The 19,554-nt window shown below is 40.5% G+C and overlaps 1 protein-coding gene across 1 annotated transcript in view; it reads left to right on the top strand.

Annotated features, from left to right (window-relative positions):
* LOC132393867 (versican core protein-like) overlaps positions 1-19,554 on the top strand; it is a 184,071-nt gene that overhangs the window by 121,087 nt on the left and 43,430 nt on the right. The window contains exons 8-9 of the mRNA XM_059969260.1: positions 1,916-2,032; positions 8,258-8,371. Coding sequence (XP_059825243.1) covers positions 1,916-2,032; positions 8,258-8,371 — 231 coding nt within the window. The remainder of the gene's footprint in view (positions 1-1,915; positions 2,033-8,257; positions 8,372-19,554) is intronic.

Here is a 19,554-nt window from a genome sequence, read left to right as displayed (position 1 = left end):
AATAGCACACAAGTAGAATTGGTTTTGTCCCACAGAAGTACCGAATATAGCCTAGGTGTAATGTTAATGGAGACTGCAGAAAAGCCTATTAAGTGGATCTGTCTTGTAGAAAAAATAGTTCTGGATTTTAAGATCATTGCTGATTTTATTTTATATGCTATGCCAAATATAGCTTTTGATTGTCCTATATAAACTGAATCACAAGGATTCGTTTAACTGTTGACTCACCAAGAAGGTTTGTAGTTCTGAACAGAATAGACAGAAGAGATTCTGAAAAGACTGGAAATCTAGGGTAATATATACACAAGATGCTGGAGGAGCTCAGCAAGTCAGACAGCGTCAACAGAGGGGAGTGAACAGCTTCCAGTTCTGATGAAGGGTCTCAGTCCAAGACATTGACTGTTTATTCCTCTCCATTAACGCTGCCTGTCCAGGTGAGTACTTCCAGCATGGATAGCTGGAGATTCCCCCCTTTAAAGCAGCAAGGCTGATATGGAGTGTTGCTGAAAGTATTCAAACTTAGGAACACGCGAGATTCTTCAGATGCTGAAATCCAGACAAAAAGTGAGCAGGTCGGGCAACATCTATGGAGATGAATAAGCAGTCGGCATTTCAAGCCATTCCTGATGAAGCATCTTGCCCGGATATTTTCAACTGCTTTTTTCTCTCCATAAACGCTGCCTGACCTGCTGAGTTCCTCCAGCATTTGGTGCATTTGGTTATTCAAGATAGTTAAATGTTTTGAAGGAATGGTTCTGTGGACTCACAAATGATAGTGTATTATTATCACCATTAAAGAGCATCAAAGAGTGGAAGTTACAGATACAGCTTTAAAGACCAGATAACTTTACTGTTAAAAATAGCAAGATTGGACATGAACATTGTAATGTAACACGTCATTATGTGAAAATTCACTTGACGTAAAACAAACCAGTATCTGCAGTATCTCGTGTTTGTGACTACAATAATGAGGAACTATTAGCTAAGAAGCATTCTTACCAATTATTCAGTAAATTGACTTTTATGCAATGTGCACCCCATTGGAATTAACATGTGGAGGTCATTAATTAGATTGGTATTGGTTTATTATTGTCACATATACTAGGATACAGTGTGCTTGTCTTGTATAATGTTCATACAGATAAAAATCATTGCAGAGTACATTGAGTTAAGAGTAAGATATTGACAATGCAGAATAAAGTGTAACAGCTGCAGAGAAAGTGAAGTGTACATAAACAATAAAGTGCAAGAGTAAATCCATTTTCAAAGTATGTAGATGTCACTACCCCAAGATTTGTTTTCTTGTAGGCATTCACAGTAAATGAAAAGAAACACAATAGAATCAATGAAAATAGCACTAAACAAGATGGACAAATGTGTAAAAGACAATAAACTGTGTAAACACAAAAATGAAAAAAATGAAACAAGACTTATAACAATAATAAATAAGCAATAAATATCAAGAATATCAAAGTAGATTGTGAGCCTATAGGTTGTGGGAACAGTTCGGTGACGGGGTGAGTGAAGTTATCCTCTCCAGTTCAAGAGCCTGATGGTTGAGGGGTAGTCACTGTTCCTGAACCTGGTGGTGTAGGTCCTGAGGCTCGCGTATTGTCTTCCTGATGGGAGTAAGGAGAAGAAAGCTAGACCTGGGTGGTGGCTGCTGCTTTTCTGAGACAGTGCTCCTTAGAGATTTGGTCAGTGGTGGGGAGAACATTACCCGCGATGGACTAGGCTGCATCCGCTCCCTTCTGTAGGCTTTTCCATTCAAGGGGATTGGTGTTTCCAAATCATAATGCGAAGTGCAAGATCATATTGAGATGGTTGTTTTTATTAGGGACGTTCTGTGAAATAAGGTTTGCTGGTTAAATGGTACCTGTGCTTCCTCATTTCTCAATGCTTCTGTTTGTCGTAGTACACATTAACCCATGCGATGAAAGCCCTTGCCACCACGGAGGCAGTTGTTTTGCACGGGAAACCAGCTTCATTTGTACCTGCTTGCCTGGATATACTGGAGAACATTGCGAAATAGGTAAGAGCAAGATTCGATACTGCAACACCTAGGTGCTGCTCAATGCCATGAAGTGCTTCTATGAGAAAGCTTTAAAGGATATTTGCTTACAATCTGAGCCTTACAGGAATGCTGTTTTAAACATAGTTTTACTGGGTGTGCTCTAGACATTATGCAGTGATTCAATCTTCTTTCCAACGATGCAGGTGAAGAAAGCCCCACTCTGTTTCCATTAATTCTATTAATATGACATTCCATAAATATTACACAATCTAATTTCTTTCCCTCATATGGAAATTGGATGCACGTATTATTACAGTTGTTTCAAACTTGCTGTAATTGTGCAAAATGATTTTAAATATCCAATAATATTTTGAAATTAAACAATGTGCCAGCTTTGCCTCATGAACAACACTCCCCAGCATTGAAGACATCTTCAAGAGGCCATGCCCCAAGAAGACTGCATCCACCATGAAAGGACCCTCACCATTTAGGACATGCTCTCATTCCTGCCATCAGGGCAGAAGTTCTGGAGCCTGAAGTCCCACGTTCAGTAATTCAGGAACAGCTTCCTCCCCTCCACTATCGGATTTCTGTGAACACTACTTTCTATGCACGATATATTCTGCAATTGATAGTAATTTTATCTCTTTGCATTGTACTGCTTCTGCTATCAACAAATATCATGTTTTAAAAACAGCTGCAGAGGGTTGTAAACTTAGCCAGATCCATCAATAGCACTAGCCTTCCCATCATCGAGGTCATCTTTAAAACATGAAGCCTCAAGAAGGCAGTGTCCACCATCAAGGACCCCCACCAGCCAGGACAAGCCTTCTTCTCAATACTAACTTCAGGGGGGAGCTATGGGAAATTGGTGATACACATTCAATCTTTTAGGAACAGCTTCTTCTCCTCCAGCATCAGATTTCTAAATGATCGATGAAGCCACGAACACAACCTCACCATTTTGCACCACTTATTTAATTTATGTATTCAACAGGCACCTGGTTACATATATATATTTCTGGGTGCCTTAGTAGCATAGCCGTTAGCATGGCATTATTGTAGCCTGGGACAGTTTGGAGTTCAATTCCATTAGCATCTTTAAGGAATATGTACATCCTCCCTGTGTGCTTTGGTTTCCTCCCACAGTCCAAAAATTTGCCGGATAGATTAGTTGGTTGTTGTAAATTGTCCTGTGGCTGGGTTTGGATTAAATCAGGGTTATCGGGTGTTATCGGGGTAGTACTGCTCAAGCGCTAGAAGGGTCTACTGAGTACTGAATCTAAATAAATAAATAGCATGTTTCACTGTACTACTGCCACAAAACATATGTCAATGATAATAAACCTGATTCTGATGTATGAAAAACCGTCATAAGCCTAATTCTCAAAAGAGTTCTTTTAGAACTACATTCCTCAGCCAATAGTCATTAACCTTACCCTTACACTCAATAGATTTAAGTCAGATTTCTCTTTTGTTTTCACCCACACTTTCAGGGATCATTGAAGTATGTGTGGGGAATTTGCCTTGGTTGGGCCAATAGCATTTGTATGTCTTAATCACAAGGTTATAGGTACATGTCTGCTCTGAAGATTAGAACCCAAACACCTGGACAGGGATTTTAGTGTGCTATAGTCACGCTTTTATCAGTATTAATCCAATACTCCATCTACTCTTGCTTGCCTAAGACTTTTGCACAGTACTGTATTTGTCAATGTGGAGTGGAGAGCGAGTTTGTAAATCTGGGTGGAGCAAAGGATGTTGGGAATGGTTAGGGTGGAGTGTTGTGGGAGGGTTGTGGGACAGGTGGCAGAGAAGGAGTGCCAGGGGAGGGGTTGTTGTGGGTGCAGACACACTGAGCACTCAGACACCAGGTAAGGTCATTTGATTCCAAACAATTGATTTGTTGATTATTACAGAAAGTCTCTCTGGTGCCTCCTGCTCCCTCCCCTCTCCCTTCCCCTTTTTCCAACCATGATTTCCCTTTCCCTACCCAATTACCATTCTCAGTTGTCAATAGAGACCCATATTAAAATCAGGTTTATCGTCACTCACATATCAAGTCAAGTCAAGTTTATTGTCATTTAACTATACACCTGTATATTGTCAAATGAGACGTTTCTTCGAACCAGGGTGTAAAGCCCAGTAGTTCACATAACACACAACAAGGTTAGGATAAGATCTAAGTAACTTGGGATAAAATTGTGAAATTTTTTTTTTTGTGTGTGGCAGTAGTACAGTGCAATACATAAAGTTACCACAGTACTGTGTGAAAGTCTTAGGCACCCTACTGATATATATCTGCCTAAGATTTTTGCACTGTACAGTATGCCTGCACGTTTTATTCTATATCTGTATTTATAATTTTATTTCACGTAATTCTTTATTCTGCTGTATGTCTTATTATTTGCATATTACGCCAACACACCACAGCAAATTCCTGATACATATAAATGTACAGTGTATGGCGAATAATGTTTGGAAGAAAGTATAGGGGGATGTCAGAGGCAGGTTTTTTTTTACAGAATGGTGGATGCATGGAATGCACTGTCGGGGTGGTGGTAGAGTCAGATAATTTAGGAGACATTTGAAACTTAGGCACATGGATCACAGAAAAATGGGGGGCTGTCTATGAGAAAAGTATTAGTTTGATCTTAGAGTAGCTTTTAAGGTCGGCATGGCATTGTGGGTGAAAGGGCCTGCACTGTTCTATATTCTGTCATATGACCTCATTTAGGTATAACTTCCCTGTAGTGAATTCTGTGTTTCAGTACTCTATAGGTCTGGAGGTGCTCAAAGTACATTTATTATCGAAGTGTTCAACCCTGAGATTCATCCTCTCCACAGACAGCCACGAAACAGAGAAAACCATGGAACCCATTCAAAGAAAAACAACAAACCCCCCCCAATGCACAAAAGGGACAAATTGCACAAATGGGAAAAAATGAATGAAAACACAGAATATAAAACATAAAAGTCTTTGAAAGAATCCAGACATGTCCAGTTTAGCTCAGTTAAGTTCAATCTAGCATTGTGTCGTACATTAAGTTTAGGTCACAGAGCCAGACCGACCCAATCAAAGTCGTATAAAATAGCAACAAAGAGAGGAGTAACCAGATACACATCATAACGTGAAGTACAGAGTCGAATCTAGTCGTGAGGAGAGACTGGGTGAGATTTAGGAGCTAAGACCCAGATGCATTAAATAAAATTGACAGTACAAAGTAGAGACCAGCTTGACTTGAGTTGGACAGAGAGAGCTTTTTTTCAGATTATAGTGGGGTAGCTAAGTGCAGGGGCATTCAAGACATTACATGTATCCTTGGGAATGTAAGATGAGATGTTGTTTCTCAAGTTTCCACTGAAATTGGAATTGGTTTGGACCTTGTTGTAGCACCACAAACAAGGCCGTTGAGAGAAAGTATGACTTCATAAAAGGCAGATCATGTTTGACTAAATTATTTTTAAGATGAATTAATGGATCTTAAGTGGGATCTGCCTTTTGACTTCTATCCCTGGCACTGGGGCTCAGATTCTAATAGTTAGTTGTCAAAAAAAAATCCTTATAGCTGCTTGGCTGTAACCTTCATTCAGAATCAGAATCAGGTTTACTATGACTAATATATGTCATGAAATCTGTTAGTTTGTGATAGCAGTACAACGCTATACATAAAATATTCTGTAAATTATAATAAGAAATATATAAGAATAAGTAGTGTGAGAACAAAAATGCTATAGTAATGCTCATCAGTGCATTGTCCATTTAAAAATCTGATGACGGTGGGGAAGAGGCTGTTCCTGAATCATTCGGGATGTGTCTTCAGACTGCTGTTCCTCCTCCTTGATGGTAGCAATGAGAAGGGAGCATATCCCGAGTGGTAGGGGGTCTTCAATGATGGATGCCATTTTTTGAGGGTAATGGGGAGGAGATAGGTCTCTACTAAAGGAGATGCAAGGCGCTCCCTACCTCTGCTAACCTGCAGGTCACCCTTGGGCAAGATGTAGCACCTGTTTCTCACCCCACCTTTCCGATCAGTGTCAAGTGAAGCCATGGGAGCAGGTGGTGGATGGTCGTATGAGCAGCTGGTGCTTATCACACATCCTGGTTATGGGACCATGATGCCAGGTCAAACCGTCTCTGAACTGTATTGAGAATGGCTGGTGTTGACTGTCTTGTAAAGACACTGCCCAAAAGAAGGCAATGGCAAACCACTTCTATAGAAAAAATTGCCAAGAACAATCATGGTGAAGCCCATGCTATATGACACAGCACAAAATGATGATGATGATGCCACCTTTTGAAGGCATCATCTTTAGAAGATTTCCTCATGGTGGGGAGGCTAGTCCCATGATGAAGCTGACTGAATTTACCTCCTCTGATCTTTCTGATCCTGTACTTCAGCAGCTGCATACCAGATGGTGATGCAACCGGTCAGAATGCTCTCCACGTTAAATCTGTAGGAATTTACTAGAGTATTTGGTGACATACCAAATCTCCTCAAGCTCCCAATGAAAAATAGCTGATCATGTGCCCACTTCATAGTTGCACAATATGTTGGGCCTAGGATAGGCCTTCAGAGACATTGAAGACCTCAGAGATTAGATTAGGTTCAACTTTATTGTCATTGTGCCGAGTACAGATACAAAGCCAATGAAACACGGTTAGCAGCTGACCAGAAATGCAAAGAATAGTGTTATTTACAAAATAACTGCGAATAAAAGGTAAGTGCTACAGCACACAAATATATAAGTACTGAGACAGTCCAATATGGGTGCAATACTGTGATGTGAGGTTCAGCAGGGTCACAGCCTCAGGGAAGAAGCTTTTCCTATGCCTGCTGGTGCCACCAGGGATGTTGCTCCTGACACTTCTGGCACTAATCTGATTTGAAAAGTTACAGAATGTTGTTGTTACCAATTTGAACACATTTTATGGACAAAGTAGTTAAGTTACTGAGGAATCAGACTATCTACAGTACTGTGCAAAAGTCTTAGGCATCCTAGATTTTTTATATGTTTCAAATGGTGTGGCCTCCCCAGAGTTCTGATCTCAACATCATCGAGGCTGTCTAGGATTGCCTGGAGAGACAGAAGCAAGCAAAATAGCCAACATCTGCAGAAGAACTGTGACAAGTTCTCCAAGATGCTTGGAACAACTTACCAGCCATTTTTCTTATAAACCGCACAACACTGTGCCAAGAGAATTGATCCATTTTAAGTGCTAAGATGATCATACCAAGAGTATTTTTACTATTTACTGCTCTTTACAGTAAATGTTTTGATATTTAGAAACTTCCCTTTTCATTATTTTTGAAAGCATCTCCTGTTTACAGAATTTTTTTCACATGTGCCTAAGATAGTTGCACAGTACTGTATTTAGATAGATAGATACTTTATTCATCCCCAAAGGGAAATTCAACATTTTTCCAGTGTCCCATACACCTTTTGTAGCAAAACTAATTACATACAGTATTTAACTCAGTATAAATATGATATGCATCTATAATCACCCTCCCAAAAAGCATTAATAATTAGCTTTTAAAAAGTTCTTAAATTTATACTATTTATATTAAAAAAAAATTAAAAAGCTACTTCTGTTGCACATTGTTACTACCAATGGCGGATGATTCAATGCATTAATAATGATCCTGTGAAGTGTCAGCACGCAAGTGTTGCCATGCTTCTGGTGTATCTTTGGAATGAAACAGGAAAAAAAGCACCCAGAGGAGAAACACAGAGTCACGGGGAGAACGTATACACTCATCATAGACCGCAGCAACAATCAGATTTAATAATCTAGTTAGGGTTAATGCTCGCTGGCTCTGTATAGCAGCTCTGCTGAGCACTACCCTCCCACGGTTCTCAACACAAGATTGTCCTTATTATAATGCACAGCATTTACTTTGGTTATGGGTTTTCTTGCAAGTGAATTGTAACAGTCTGATGTAGTATAAATTTTCAAAGTATTTTTCTCCCAAATGCTTATATGATCAGACAGACAATGTCAGAAAAGATTTCCTATCTGGAACGTAATCTTAATTATTCAAGGTTACTTCCTGAATTTAGAAGTTCAGTCCAAATCTTCAAAGAAGCCACTTCCTGGTCTGTACTTTGAAGAAGTGTCTCTGATCTGAATAGATAACTTTGAATACTAATATAATTCTAGTGGGTTTACCGTGTCATTGCAATTGCGAAAGCTGTGCCTGCTTTAATTAACCAAGTATCACTTTATGTTTCATTCAGATATTGATGAGTGTCAGTCGAACCCTTGCCAAAACGGAGCCACGTGCGTTGATGGTGTCAACTGCTTCACTTGTGTCTGCTTGCCAAGTTATGGCGGCACTCTGTGCGAGAGAGGTAAGCTGAAAGGTGTATTTGATAAGCAACACTGTTCAGTGTTTAAGTGAGGTAACTGCACCAGAAGTCTGCACATCTGTCAAACTCATCCACTTCCCATCTGCAGTGGTGTGGTGATTAATAGCGACAACAGGCAACACAGCCAAGAGATAGGGTGGAGCAGAAAGAAACACCAGCCAAGAGATATGGTGGAGCAGAAAGAAACACCAGCCAAGAGCACTTCAGACATAAAGCCACAAGACATAGGAGCAGAACTGGGCTCATTGAGTCTGCTCCCCCATTCCATCACATCTATTTATGATTCTTCCTATCCCTATTCTCCCGTCTTCTCCCCGTAACCATTGACACCCATAATAGTCAAGAACTCATCAACCTCTGATTTAAACATACCCAATAGCTTGGTGTAACAGAACTTGATTAGATCAGTCTTCAAAAGTCAGCGGGTGAAATTATAAATGGAGGGTATCCCAAATTGGTATTGATATTCCAAAAGCATCAGTAAAGATCCTGGAATTCCAGAGGCAGTTCATGAGAATTATCCTTGGAGTGAATCATTGGATGGGTCTGGGCCTGTGCTCACTAGAGTTTAGATTCTAAACTCTAGCGAGTACAGGTCCAGTTTAGGTACAAGTGTTGAAGTACAAGAACTCTAGTGAGTTCTGAACTTTAGAAGAATGGGGGCGGGGGGTGGTGGTAGATCTCATTGTAACCTATTGCATAGATAGAATGGACTTGGAGAGGATGTTTTCTATAGTGGGGGAGGGCTCCTCAGAATAGAAGAGTACCCCTTTGGAACAGAGATGAGGAGGAATTTCTTTAGCCAGAAGGTGGTGATTCTGTGGAATTCATTAAGACAGACGGCTGTGGAGGCCAAGTCATTGTCTGTATTTAAAGTGAAGGTTGATAGGTTCTTGATTAGTAAGGGCATCAAAGGTTATGTGGAAAAGGCAGGAGAATGGGGTTGAGGGGGATAATAAATCAGCCATGATTGAATGGAGGAGCAGACTCAATGGGCCAAATGGTTGAATTTTGCTATTATGTCTCATGGTCTTATTCAACTGAACCTGTATTTATCCCTTTCACAAATTAGGTGGCCTGGGACATTGACCACATCCTTGCCAATATTTATCTTTTAATCAACATCACGGAAACAGGTTATTTGGTTGTTATCACATCACTGATTGAGGAAGTTGTACTTAAACTGGCTGCTAAGTTTTCTACACTACCATGGTGTCCATACTTCAAAAGTACTTCATCAGCAGTTAAGTGCTTTGAGACATCCCGAGGTCATAAAAAGTACTTTATAAATGCAAGTCAAGTTTCTTACATGTTACAAGCACTATGCAAATGAGAACTGTTGCTTTTAATAATCAGTCCCAGCTGTGACATGCTCCAAAATTGATTCGTCTGCTGACACTCACAGTCTTGGCTTATGTTGGAAGGATGCCCAGCTCAAAGGGGTTCTTAATGAGTGCCTGTGAAAAATGAGGAAAAGATAAACGTCATAATTTATTTTCAAGAGCAAAACATTGAATTTAACTTTGGGTTACTACCTCTCAACCACCAGGCTCTCGAACCAATGAGGATAACTTAACTCAATTTCACTTGCCCAACATTAAACAGTTCCCACAACCAATGGGCTGCCTTTCCAGGACTCTTCACCAAATGTTCTCAATATTTATTTCTTCTTTCTTCATTTTATATTTGCACATTTGTTGCCTTCTGCATTCTGGATGAACACCCAAGTTGAATGGTCTTTCATTGATTCTATAAGACAAGATAGAGAAGCAGAATTGGACCATTTGTGCCATTATGTCTGCTCTGCCATTTCATCATAGCTGATGCATATTCTTTCTCAGCCCTAATCCTGTCTTCTCCCCATATCGCTTCATCCCTTCATGCTCTGATTAATCAAGAATCTATCAAGTTCTGCCTTGAATACACCCAATGACTTGGCCTCCACAGCCACCTGTGGCTATGAATTCCACAGATTCACTACTCTCTGGCTAAAGAAATTCTGTTACGGTTATTATTCTATAGATTTGAGTATGCCCACAAGAAAATGAATTTACTTTGAACTTTGTAATATTAACTGTAATTCAGATGCTGCAGTACAATCAGGCTCTGTATGATTTGTAGTTGTTAACCTATCTGTTGATTACTACATGAACTAAAAAGGATTTAGCAAATCCAGAGTAACACATACAAAATGCTGGAGGAACCCACCAGGTCAGGCAGCATTTATGGAGGGGAATAAACGGTTGACATTTCGGATCGAGTAACAATTTTTTTGACACAACAGCTAAGCATTTTTCCCCAATGAAATTTAACTTTGAAAGTATTGCCAACAAGCAAGCTGAAAGAGGTAATAATTAACCAAGCATTAAAATCTATTCTCAGCAAAGATGTAAAAAGTGAACACGAGATTCTGATTTAAAGTTTAAGCACAAAAGATACAAAGTGATGGTAGCTTCAAAACATTAAATTAATTCAAAGAAACTCACAGGATTCCAAAAATATGGGTGTAGTTCATTCTTTTAAGCGAGGCACACATGTATCATGTGGTGGAGTGATGAATTATGCAATTAATGTACTTTTACATATGCACATAACAACCAAGAATGCTTAATCGATTAATCTTTTAAGGGAAATTACAAACACAAAAGATTCTACAGATGATGGAAATCCAGAGTACCACACACAAAATGCTGGCAGGCAGCATCAATAGAGAGAAATAAGCAGTTGAAATTTTGGGCTGAGACCCTTCATCAGGACTGATGAGTTCTTGGGCTGAAAGTTCCCAGCTTTTGTTCTTCTCTTTAGACACCGCCCAATTTGTTGAGATCCCCCAACATCTTGTGTAACTTGAGCTGAGTTTCACAGCCCATTGTTCATGTTCACGTTCAGTGAATGGGGATGAATAAGTACTAAGTGTGTTGGTGGACAGCAAACATGAAAAACAGAAATAAATCATTTTGCTTCTGAGAAAATCCTTCTGTAGAAATGTTATTGTAAAACTTTCCAAATTCACTCCAATACCCATTAAAATGTTTACTTGCCCTCAGAGGCTTAAATATCTTATTAATTAGGCAAAGCTGATGATAAAGTAATGCATCAGGATTTCCATTAGGAGTGGTTGTCAATGTTGGAATAGAGAAAAGGTTAACGAGTGCAGGATCTCTTCCCAGATTACAAAAATATTTCTTCAGCAAGGAATGATTTAGGGGTATCCATGAATAGAGAGCAAAGGAAATTCAGTGGCAGACTGCCTGGTTACAAATTTCATATTTGTACGCTTATATTCTTACTGCTAAATTTTTTTAAAGAACCTCTCACTTGCGTTGTTCCCTGTTTTCTCAATAATTAAATGTGGGGCTGTAAGCCAGCACTGGAAAATCGAACAGGGTGGACGTTAGGACCCAACGGAACTCTCAGGTCAAAGCACCACATGCCAGATTTACACCACATCAGACAAAAATGTATTTCAAAGCACAGACAGAGCTGTCTGGTGTGAGGAGATGACCACAGAAGTGTATGTCATCAAAAATGTTACAGTATCTATATCTCCCTGCCATACAGATGGTGATAACCGCCCTTTGGAGGTTACATTTCAGGAGGAAAAATGTACATTTTCAAATTGGAGTGGTGTCTGTAGATGCTTATCTGAGAAATGCATGCCAAGTCTGTTTGTCGTGTGTGATTCAGGACTGTGAGAGCTGTTCTAAATATGTCAAAGATCCTTTTAAGGCAGTGTGGGAAGGCATTATTTCTGACTGTTTGACTTCCTTTGTACAGTCTGCAGTTCACTGATCACTGCAGGCTCGGAGTACATTGGAAACGTTACACACCATAACTCACAGCCACATATTTAATATATTAAAACATTAAAGAACAGTACAGGTTCTTCAGCCCACGATGTTGCATCGATCTTTTAACCTACTCTAAGATCAATCTAACCCTTCCCTCCTACATACCACTCCATTTTTCTATCATCCATATCCTACCTAAGAGTTCTTAAATGTCCCAAATGTATATGCCTGTACCTGCACCCTGGCAGCAGAGTCCACACACCCACCACTCTTAGTGTAAAAAAATACCTGGACTTCCCCCCCCCGTCACCTTAAAATGATGCTGTTTCATATTAGCTATTGCCAGCCTGGGATAAAGGCATTGGCTGTCCACTCTATCTATGCCTCTTTTGAAGGAGTGTGGGTAAGTTACCTCAAGTGCATTTTATGCAAAATAATTTTTTTCCAAATGTATTTGCTGTTAATATGGATCACTTTCAAATTACCGTCTCCTTCAACTTTGACAATGAATTTCTAGTTTGATAGTCTAAGAGGCGCCATAAACTTTTTGTTCAAGCACTCTGGACATGCTTGTGTATACAATAGACAGGGCAAACGTTATTAACCTTCAAAGAGCAATATCACACACTAACACGAATCAGCTCGTAAACACAAGCGAATCTGTGGCGTTAGAGTCGTAGAGTCGTACAGCACAGAAACAGGCATTCAGCCCATCTAGTCCGTGCCAAACCATTTAAACTGCCTACTCCCATCATCCTGCACCGGGGCCACAGCCCTCCAAACCCTTACCATCCTTGTACTTATCCAAACTTCCCTTAAATGTTGAAATGAATCTCGCATGCACTACTTGTGCTGGCAGCTTGTTCCACCCTAACCCCTCATGTTCCCTTTAATTTTTTCATCTTTCACCCTTAACCCATAATCTCTAGTTGTAGTCCCAACTCAACCTCAGTGGGGGAAAGAAGCCTTCTTGCATTTACCCCACCTATACCTCTCATGATTTTGTATATCATTAGATACCGGTGATCCAGAACTAGACAGGGACTTCAGGTGTGATCATACGAAGGCTATTTTAAGAGTGAGGAAGTGACTTCGATTGAAGTTAGAGATGGAATTGGATGCACACCTGGCAGAGTTTGCAGGCCATCACTTCATAAAAGGCAAAATCACCTCCATGAGCTGAGGCAGCATGGTAGCATTGCTGTTGGCATAACACCAGCAACACAGGTTCAATTGTGCTGCTGTCTGTAAGAAGTTTGTACGTTCTCCCCGTGAACACATGGGTTTCCTCCAGGTGCTTTGGTTTACTCCCACAGTCCAAAGGCACACGGGTTAGTAGGTTAATTGGTTACATGGGTGTAACTGGGTGGCATGTGCTCTTTGTACTTTAAGAGCCCGTTACTATGCTATATTTCCAAATAAGCAAAATAGAATGTACAGTGATAACATTAAGGTAACAATTTTCGGTAGTATGCAGGTGACATTGGATGGCAAGGTAGAGATACATCTCTACCAAAGGAGGTGTAAGGTGCTCCTTCCCTCCACTAGTCTGCAGGTCACCCTTGGGCGAGGTGAAACACCCTGGTCAGCTTCATGTGATGGTCGTATGAGCAGTTGGTGCATATCACAAGTCCTGATTATGCGACTACTGACACCAGGCAGACAATCTCTGAGGAGTATTGATAATGGCTGGGGTCATCCATCTTGTAAAGACACTGCCAGAAGAAGGCAATGGCAAACCACTTCTGTAGAAAAATTTGCCAAGATCAATTGTAGTCACTATGATCACCTACATCATATGACATGGCACATAATAATAATAATATTAATCAGGGTAGACTGTGTACCATGTGTTCAGAGAATAGAATGGCATTTATTTATGAAGGGGCGCAGGAGTCTGCAGATATAGAAATCTTGGACAACACACAGCACTGGTATAATCAGTAATGATATTTCTTCACAAGCTAACTTTCTTACAGACTGTTTACAGCTAGCAAGGTAATTTTTGATTGTTGTTATGTTGGAAACATAACAGATTCCGGGAACGAAAGGTTTAACATATGACGAACACTTGATGGTTTTGTGCCTGTACTTGCTGAAGGTTAGAAGAATTGTTGGGGGGGGGGAAGTGGTGGAGGATCTAGGCCCAGATACTGTGGACAGGGCAAGGATGTTTCCCATTGTGGGTGAGTTTAGGACCAGAGGGCACAGCCTCAGAATAGAGGGATGTCCATTTAGAACAGAGATGAGCAGTAGTTTCTTTAGCCAGAGGGTGGTGAATCTGTGGAATTCTTTGCCACAGATGGCTGTGGAGACCAAGTCACTGAATATATTTGAAGCGGAGGTTAATAGGTTCTTGATTAGGCAAGACATTAACAAAGGTTATGTGGAGAAGGCAGGTGAGTGGGATTACAAGGGATAATGAATCAGCTGTGATGGAATGGTGGAGCAGACTTGATGGGCTGAATGGCCTATATCTGCCTCTGTGTCTTCTGATCTAAATTTCCCCTGAACCATCTTTCATAAGTGGTATGAATGATCAAGTTTCGTGATAGAGCTCAAGGGATAGATATTGGTCATGACAACTGGGATATGGAAACTTATGTGCTCATCTGGGACAGTGGATGAAAGCTCCTAGTATCTGATGGCTTATTGCTGTACCAGATCACCATCTTCAGTTCTGAGCTCAGGTCCCCAGTGTGAGACTTCAATTCACCACACGCTGATTTATGGCAGACTTGCTTCATGGAGTTACCACTGTAAAACCATTCCTGATAAATGAAGCAGCACAGACACGAAATGCTGGAGGAACTGAGCAGGTCAAGCAGTATCTAGGGAGGGCAATAAAGAGGCCTTATAAATGGATTCACTCTCTAAACATGCAGAATGCTAAAGGGACCTTCATTCCTCCCTTTCAGCTGTGACCAATATTGTCCATTCTTTATCTAAGGGATCTTATTCTAATAATTTCATTTGGATTTGCTCTGCACCTTTAAAAATTCAGCCAAGTATTTTAATTTCTGTGTGATCTATTTATTTTTCATTTAAACTTTTAAGGATAAAGCTTGGCTTTGTCACATATACATTGAAACATGGAAACACACAGTGAAATATCCTGATGAAAGAACTCAGCTAGGAATGTTGACTGTTTATTCCTCTCCATAGATGCTGCCTGACCTACCGAGTCCCTCCAGCATTTTGTGTGCGTTGCTCTGGGTTGCCAGCTGCTCTTGAGCTTATAGAGTGAAATGAGTCGTTTTGCAAGAACAAATAACACAGTCCATGGTGGGATGGGGGCAAACTGCAACTGTTGACATGCTTCCGGTGCCAACATAGTATGCCCATATCCTACTAACCCTAACCCACACTGTCAACTCTTTAGTCTTTTCTATGGATGCTTCCTGACCTGCTGAGATCCCCCTGCACAGTGTGTGTATTACTGTGGATTTCCAGCTTCTGCAGAATCCCGTGTCTAACTTTAATAAAATTGTCAGTTTTTGGAATATTGGAGGAAACCCACATGGTCATGGGGAGAACATACAAACTCCTTACAGACATTTGTAGGAAATGAACCCAAAGTTCAGTCGCTGGGTCTGTAATACATTATGCTAACCACTATGCTATCATGCCACCCTTGGCTAGCACATGATGCTATTAAAAAGACTTCTAAGGTTTCTTGAAAAAAGATTCCGTTTTTTTTCTCCGGTGGCCTGCTGTCTTTGGACATGACTTATAGCTTCTTAGCATTATCACAGGGTTTTTTGTCCACTTCCTTCCTGTGAAATGCTGGTGAGTCTCTAACTGGGGTCAGGCAATAAATCTGCAGGATGGTTCTTTAATCACTTCATACTCTGAGATTAAAGAGCAGGTCATTTCCAATCCAGGGAGAGATATTTCATTTGGGAAGCTGAAAATCTGGAGAAAGAGATTATAAAAAAATAATTAAATGAGAGCTTAAAATCATGTTCTCATGAACATTAGAAATCTCTGCCACATGAAGGAAAACTGACATAACACATGTCAAAACTGACAAAGCAATACTTTAAAGTTTCTTTGTTTCACAATTTCTTATTTTATTACATAATTATTGATTTTTAATTAGCTTCCGGTGAGCTTTTACTGATTCTTGCTTCATTACTGCTGAGTAATTGGATGGATTAAAGGTTTGGTGTAGTTCTGTAGGGGAGGGAGTACATTACACATTTCTTCCTTGCTCCAATTAGGAAGGTGCACTGCCAACTTTGATGTTTATTTCAGCTTTATCCCAGTTCGAAAGTAGATTTATTTTGATTAAAACCTGTCCTAGTTTGCAAGTTTTTCTATTTATAGTGCACTTTTAAATGTACCGTGATACAGAGAAGAACTTGTCTTGTATACTGTTATACAGATCAATTCATTACGCAGTACATTGAGCTAGAATAAGGTACAACAGTAACCATAAAATCATAGACTATAAGACATTGGGGCAAGATTATACACCATTCACCCCTGTGAGTCTGTTCCTGCATCCCATCATGGCTGATTTATTATCCCTCTCAACCCAATCCTTCCGTCTTCTCTCCGCAACCTTTATCATCCTGACTTTATCAAGAACCTATCAACCTTTGCTTTAAATAAAAATGCTGAAAAAGTATAAAGGATACCGGAAGAGTACAGTGCATGTAAACAATAAGGTACAAAATCCTAACAAGGTAGATTGTGAGGTCAAGAGTCCTTCATATCGTACAAGAGGACTGTCTGATAGCAGTGGGGTAGAAGCTGTCCTGGAATTTGGTGGTGTGTGCTTACAGGTTTTTGTTGGAGATGGGAGGAGAGAATGTCCAACAGATTGTCTGAGAAAAAGATGAAAGAATAACACACCTTCAATCTTAACATTCTTTCTCCAAACCACTTTTCCAATTTTTTTTTTAAAGTTGATCACTTTAACCAAGTTTATGAAGAACATTCAATGAAGGGCCTGAAATATTGACTGATCATTCCCTTGCCTGGGTACTGCCTGACTCACTGAGTTCCTCCAGTGTTTTGTGTGTGTGCATGCGTACGTACGTCGGCGCTCTGGATTTCTAATCAGATTTCTTCTGTTGTGTTGTCTTCCTGTCAGCTTGAACCAGTATGACCATTCTCCTCTGACCTCTCTCATTAATAAGACGTTCACAAGCACAGAACTGCCACTCACTGGATGTCTTTCTTTTGTTTTTTCTTTGCACCTTTCTCTAAAAACTCTAGAGACCTGTGGGTGAAAATCCCAGAAGATCAGCATTTTCTGAGATACTGAAACCACCCTTTCAGGCACCAACACTTAGATCACATTTCCTCCCCATTCTGATTATCAACTGGACCTCTTCAGCATGCCTGCATGTTTTTATGCATTGAGTTGCTGCCACATGATTGGCGGATCAGGTATTTGCATTAAAGAGCAGGTGCACATGTGTGCCTAATAAAGTGGCATCTGCGTGTAGATAGCTAGAAGTGTTAGGTTAAATAATTTCCCCATAGAGTCCTCCTCCTTTATTGCTGAGATGGTAATATGATTTCTGCTGTTGCTTCTCCAGAGCATTGACTCATCTTCCTCCTTTCTGGCACAGTTTGGTCCCATCTCGTACAAATCTGTGTTAGATGCCAGTGACCTACTAATTGCTGCTTGGGAGCCTTGCAAGTCACAAGTAGCTTACAGACCAGTGCATGCTTCATCAATAAGAATTTGTCTTTGCATTTTAAATTAGTCATCTCCTTGTGCTTTAAGCATCGACACATAAATAAATAAACTTGTTAGAACTCCATTTAAATTAGCAAGGCAAAGAACCAAATCATAATGTGTTAAGCTACATACACAGATGTTCAAACACAATATTGAGGCCAGCATCTTTTATTAATTTAAGAACTTGGCAATTTGCTTGTTTCTCTCAAAATGAATATTTTAACTGTTTCGTCTCATGGAGACATTAGTTTTATTTGTCACATGTACATTGAAACATACAGCGAAATGCGCTGTTTGCGTCAACAACCAACGCAGTCTGAGGATGTACTGGGGAGCGAGCAGCCTGCAAGTGTCACTATACTTCCAGGGCTAGAAAAGCATGGCCACAATTTACTAACCCTAGACTGTACATCTTTGGTGTTTAAGATGATGAGAGGCATTGATCATGTGGATAGCCAGAGACTTTTCCTCAGAGCTAAAATGGCTAACGTGAGGGGGCATAGTTTTAAGGTGCTTGGAAGTAGGTGTAGAGGGGATGTCAGAAATAAGTTTTCCACACAGAGAGTGGTGGGTGCGTGGAATGCACTGCCAGTGAAGGTGGTGGAGGCAGATACGATAGGGTCTTTTAAGAGACTCTTAGATAGGTACATGGAGCTTAGAAGAATAGAGGACTACGCAGTAGGGAAATTCTAGGCAGCTTCTAGAGTAGGTTACATGATTGGCACAACGTTGTGGGCCAAAGGGTCTGTAATGTGCTGCAGATTTCTCTGTTCCATTTTATCTTTGGAATGTGGGAGGAAATTGGAGCGTCTGGAGGAAACCCACTTGGTCATGGGGAGAATGTACGAGCTTCCTACAGACAGCGGCAGGACTTGAAACCCGATCAGTGGTTGCTGGCATTGTAAAACATGCTGACCTCTACACTACTGTACTGATTGATGCAGTTGGTAGTCACTAAATGACACTCACTAATTATTTATGTAGGTTGGTGGGTGTGGGGGGGGAGATACTTCTCTAACAAAGGAGGTGTAAGGTGCTCCTTCCCTCTGCTATCCTGCAAGTCACCCTTGGGCAATAATTAGCACCTGCTTAGGCCCTTCCCCCCAGCCGCAATCAGTGTCATGTGAAGCCACAGGAGCAGGTAGTGGATGGTCGTACAAGCAGCTGGTGCATATCACAAATCCTGGTTATGTGACCACTGATGCCAGGCAGACAATCACTGAAGAGTATTGATAATGACTGGGGTCACTCATCTTGTAAAGACACTGCCCAGAAGAAAGCAATGGCAAATCACTTCGATAGAAAACGCTTCCTTCACCAATGTAGCATGGTCAAAGGCCCATGATTGCCCACTTCGTATGACCGGGCACCTAGCGATAATGAGCTCATTACAAAACATAACAAGGTTTTTATAATGGAAATCAGAATTAAATCAAGCTGGGTTTCAAGTGCTAATTTACCCTTGTCCATTTGTTTTAAATGATGATAAGCCACACTGTTCAGGGGAGCTTTCCTAACCACCAGAAAACGAAGCTTCTTTTGACATGTTTAGACACTGGCTGCAGAGGACATAAGAATATTTGAAGAAATAGGATTATTTTGGAGTGAAGGAGAATAAGAGAAGGGTTGATAGAGGTGTAGAAGATATTAGAGGCTATAGAGTGGACAGTCAGTGC

This window comes from Hypanus sabinus, chromosome 5 (assembly GCF_030144855.1).
Source record: "Hypanus sabinus isolate sHypSab1 chromosome 5, sHypSab1.hap1, whole genome shotgun sequence".
In the NCBI taxonomy this organism is placed as follows: domain Eukaryota; kingdom Metazoa; phylum Chordata; class Chondrichthyes; order Myliobatiformes; family Dasyatidae; genus Hypanus; species Hypanus sabinus.
Note: the sequence above shows the minus strand (reverse complement) of the source record. Positions and strands in the feature narration are given on the sequence as shown.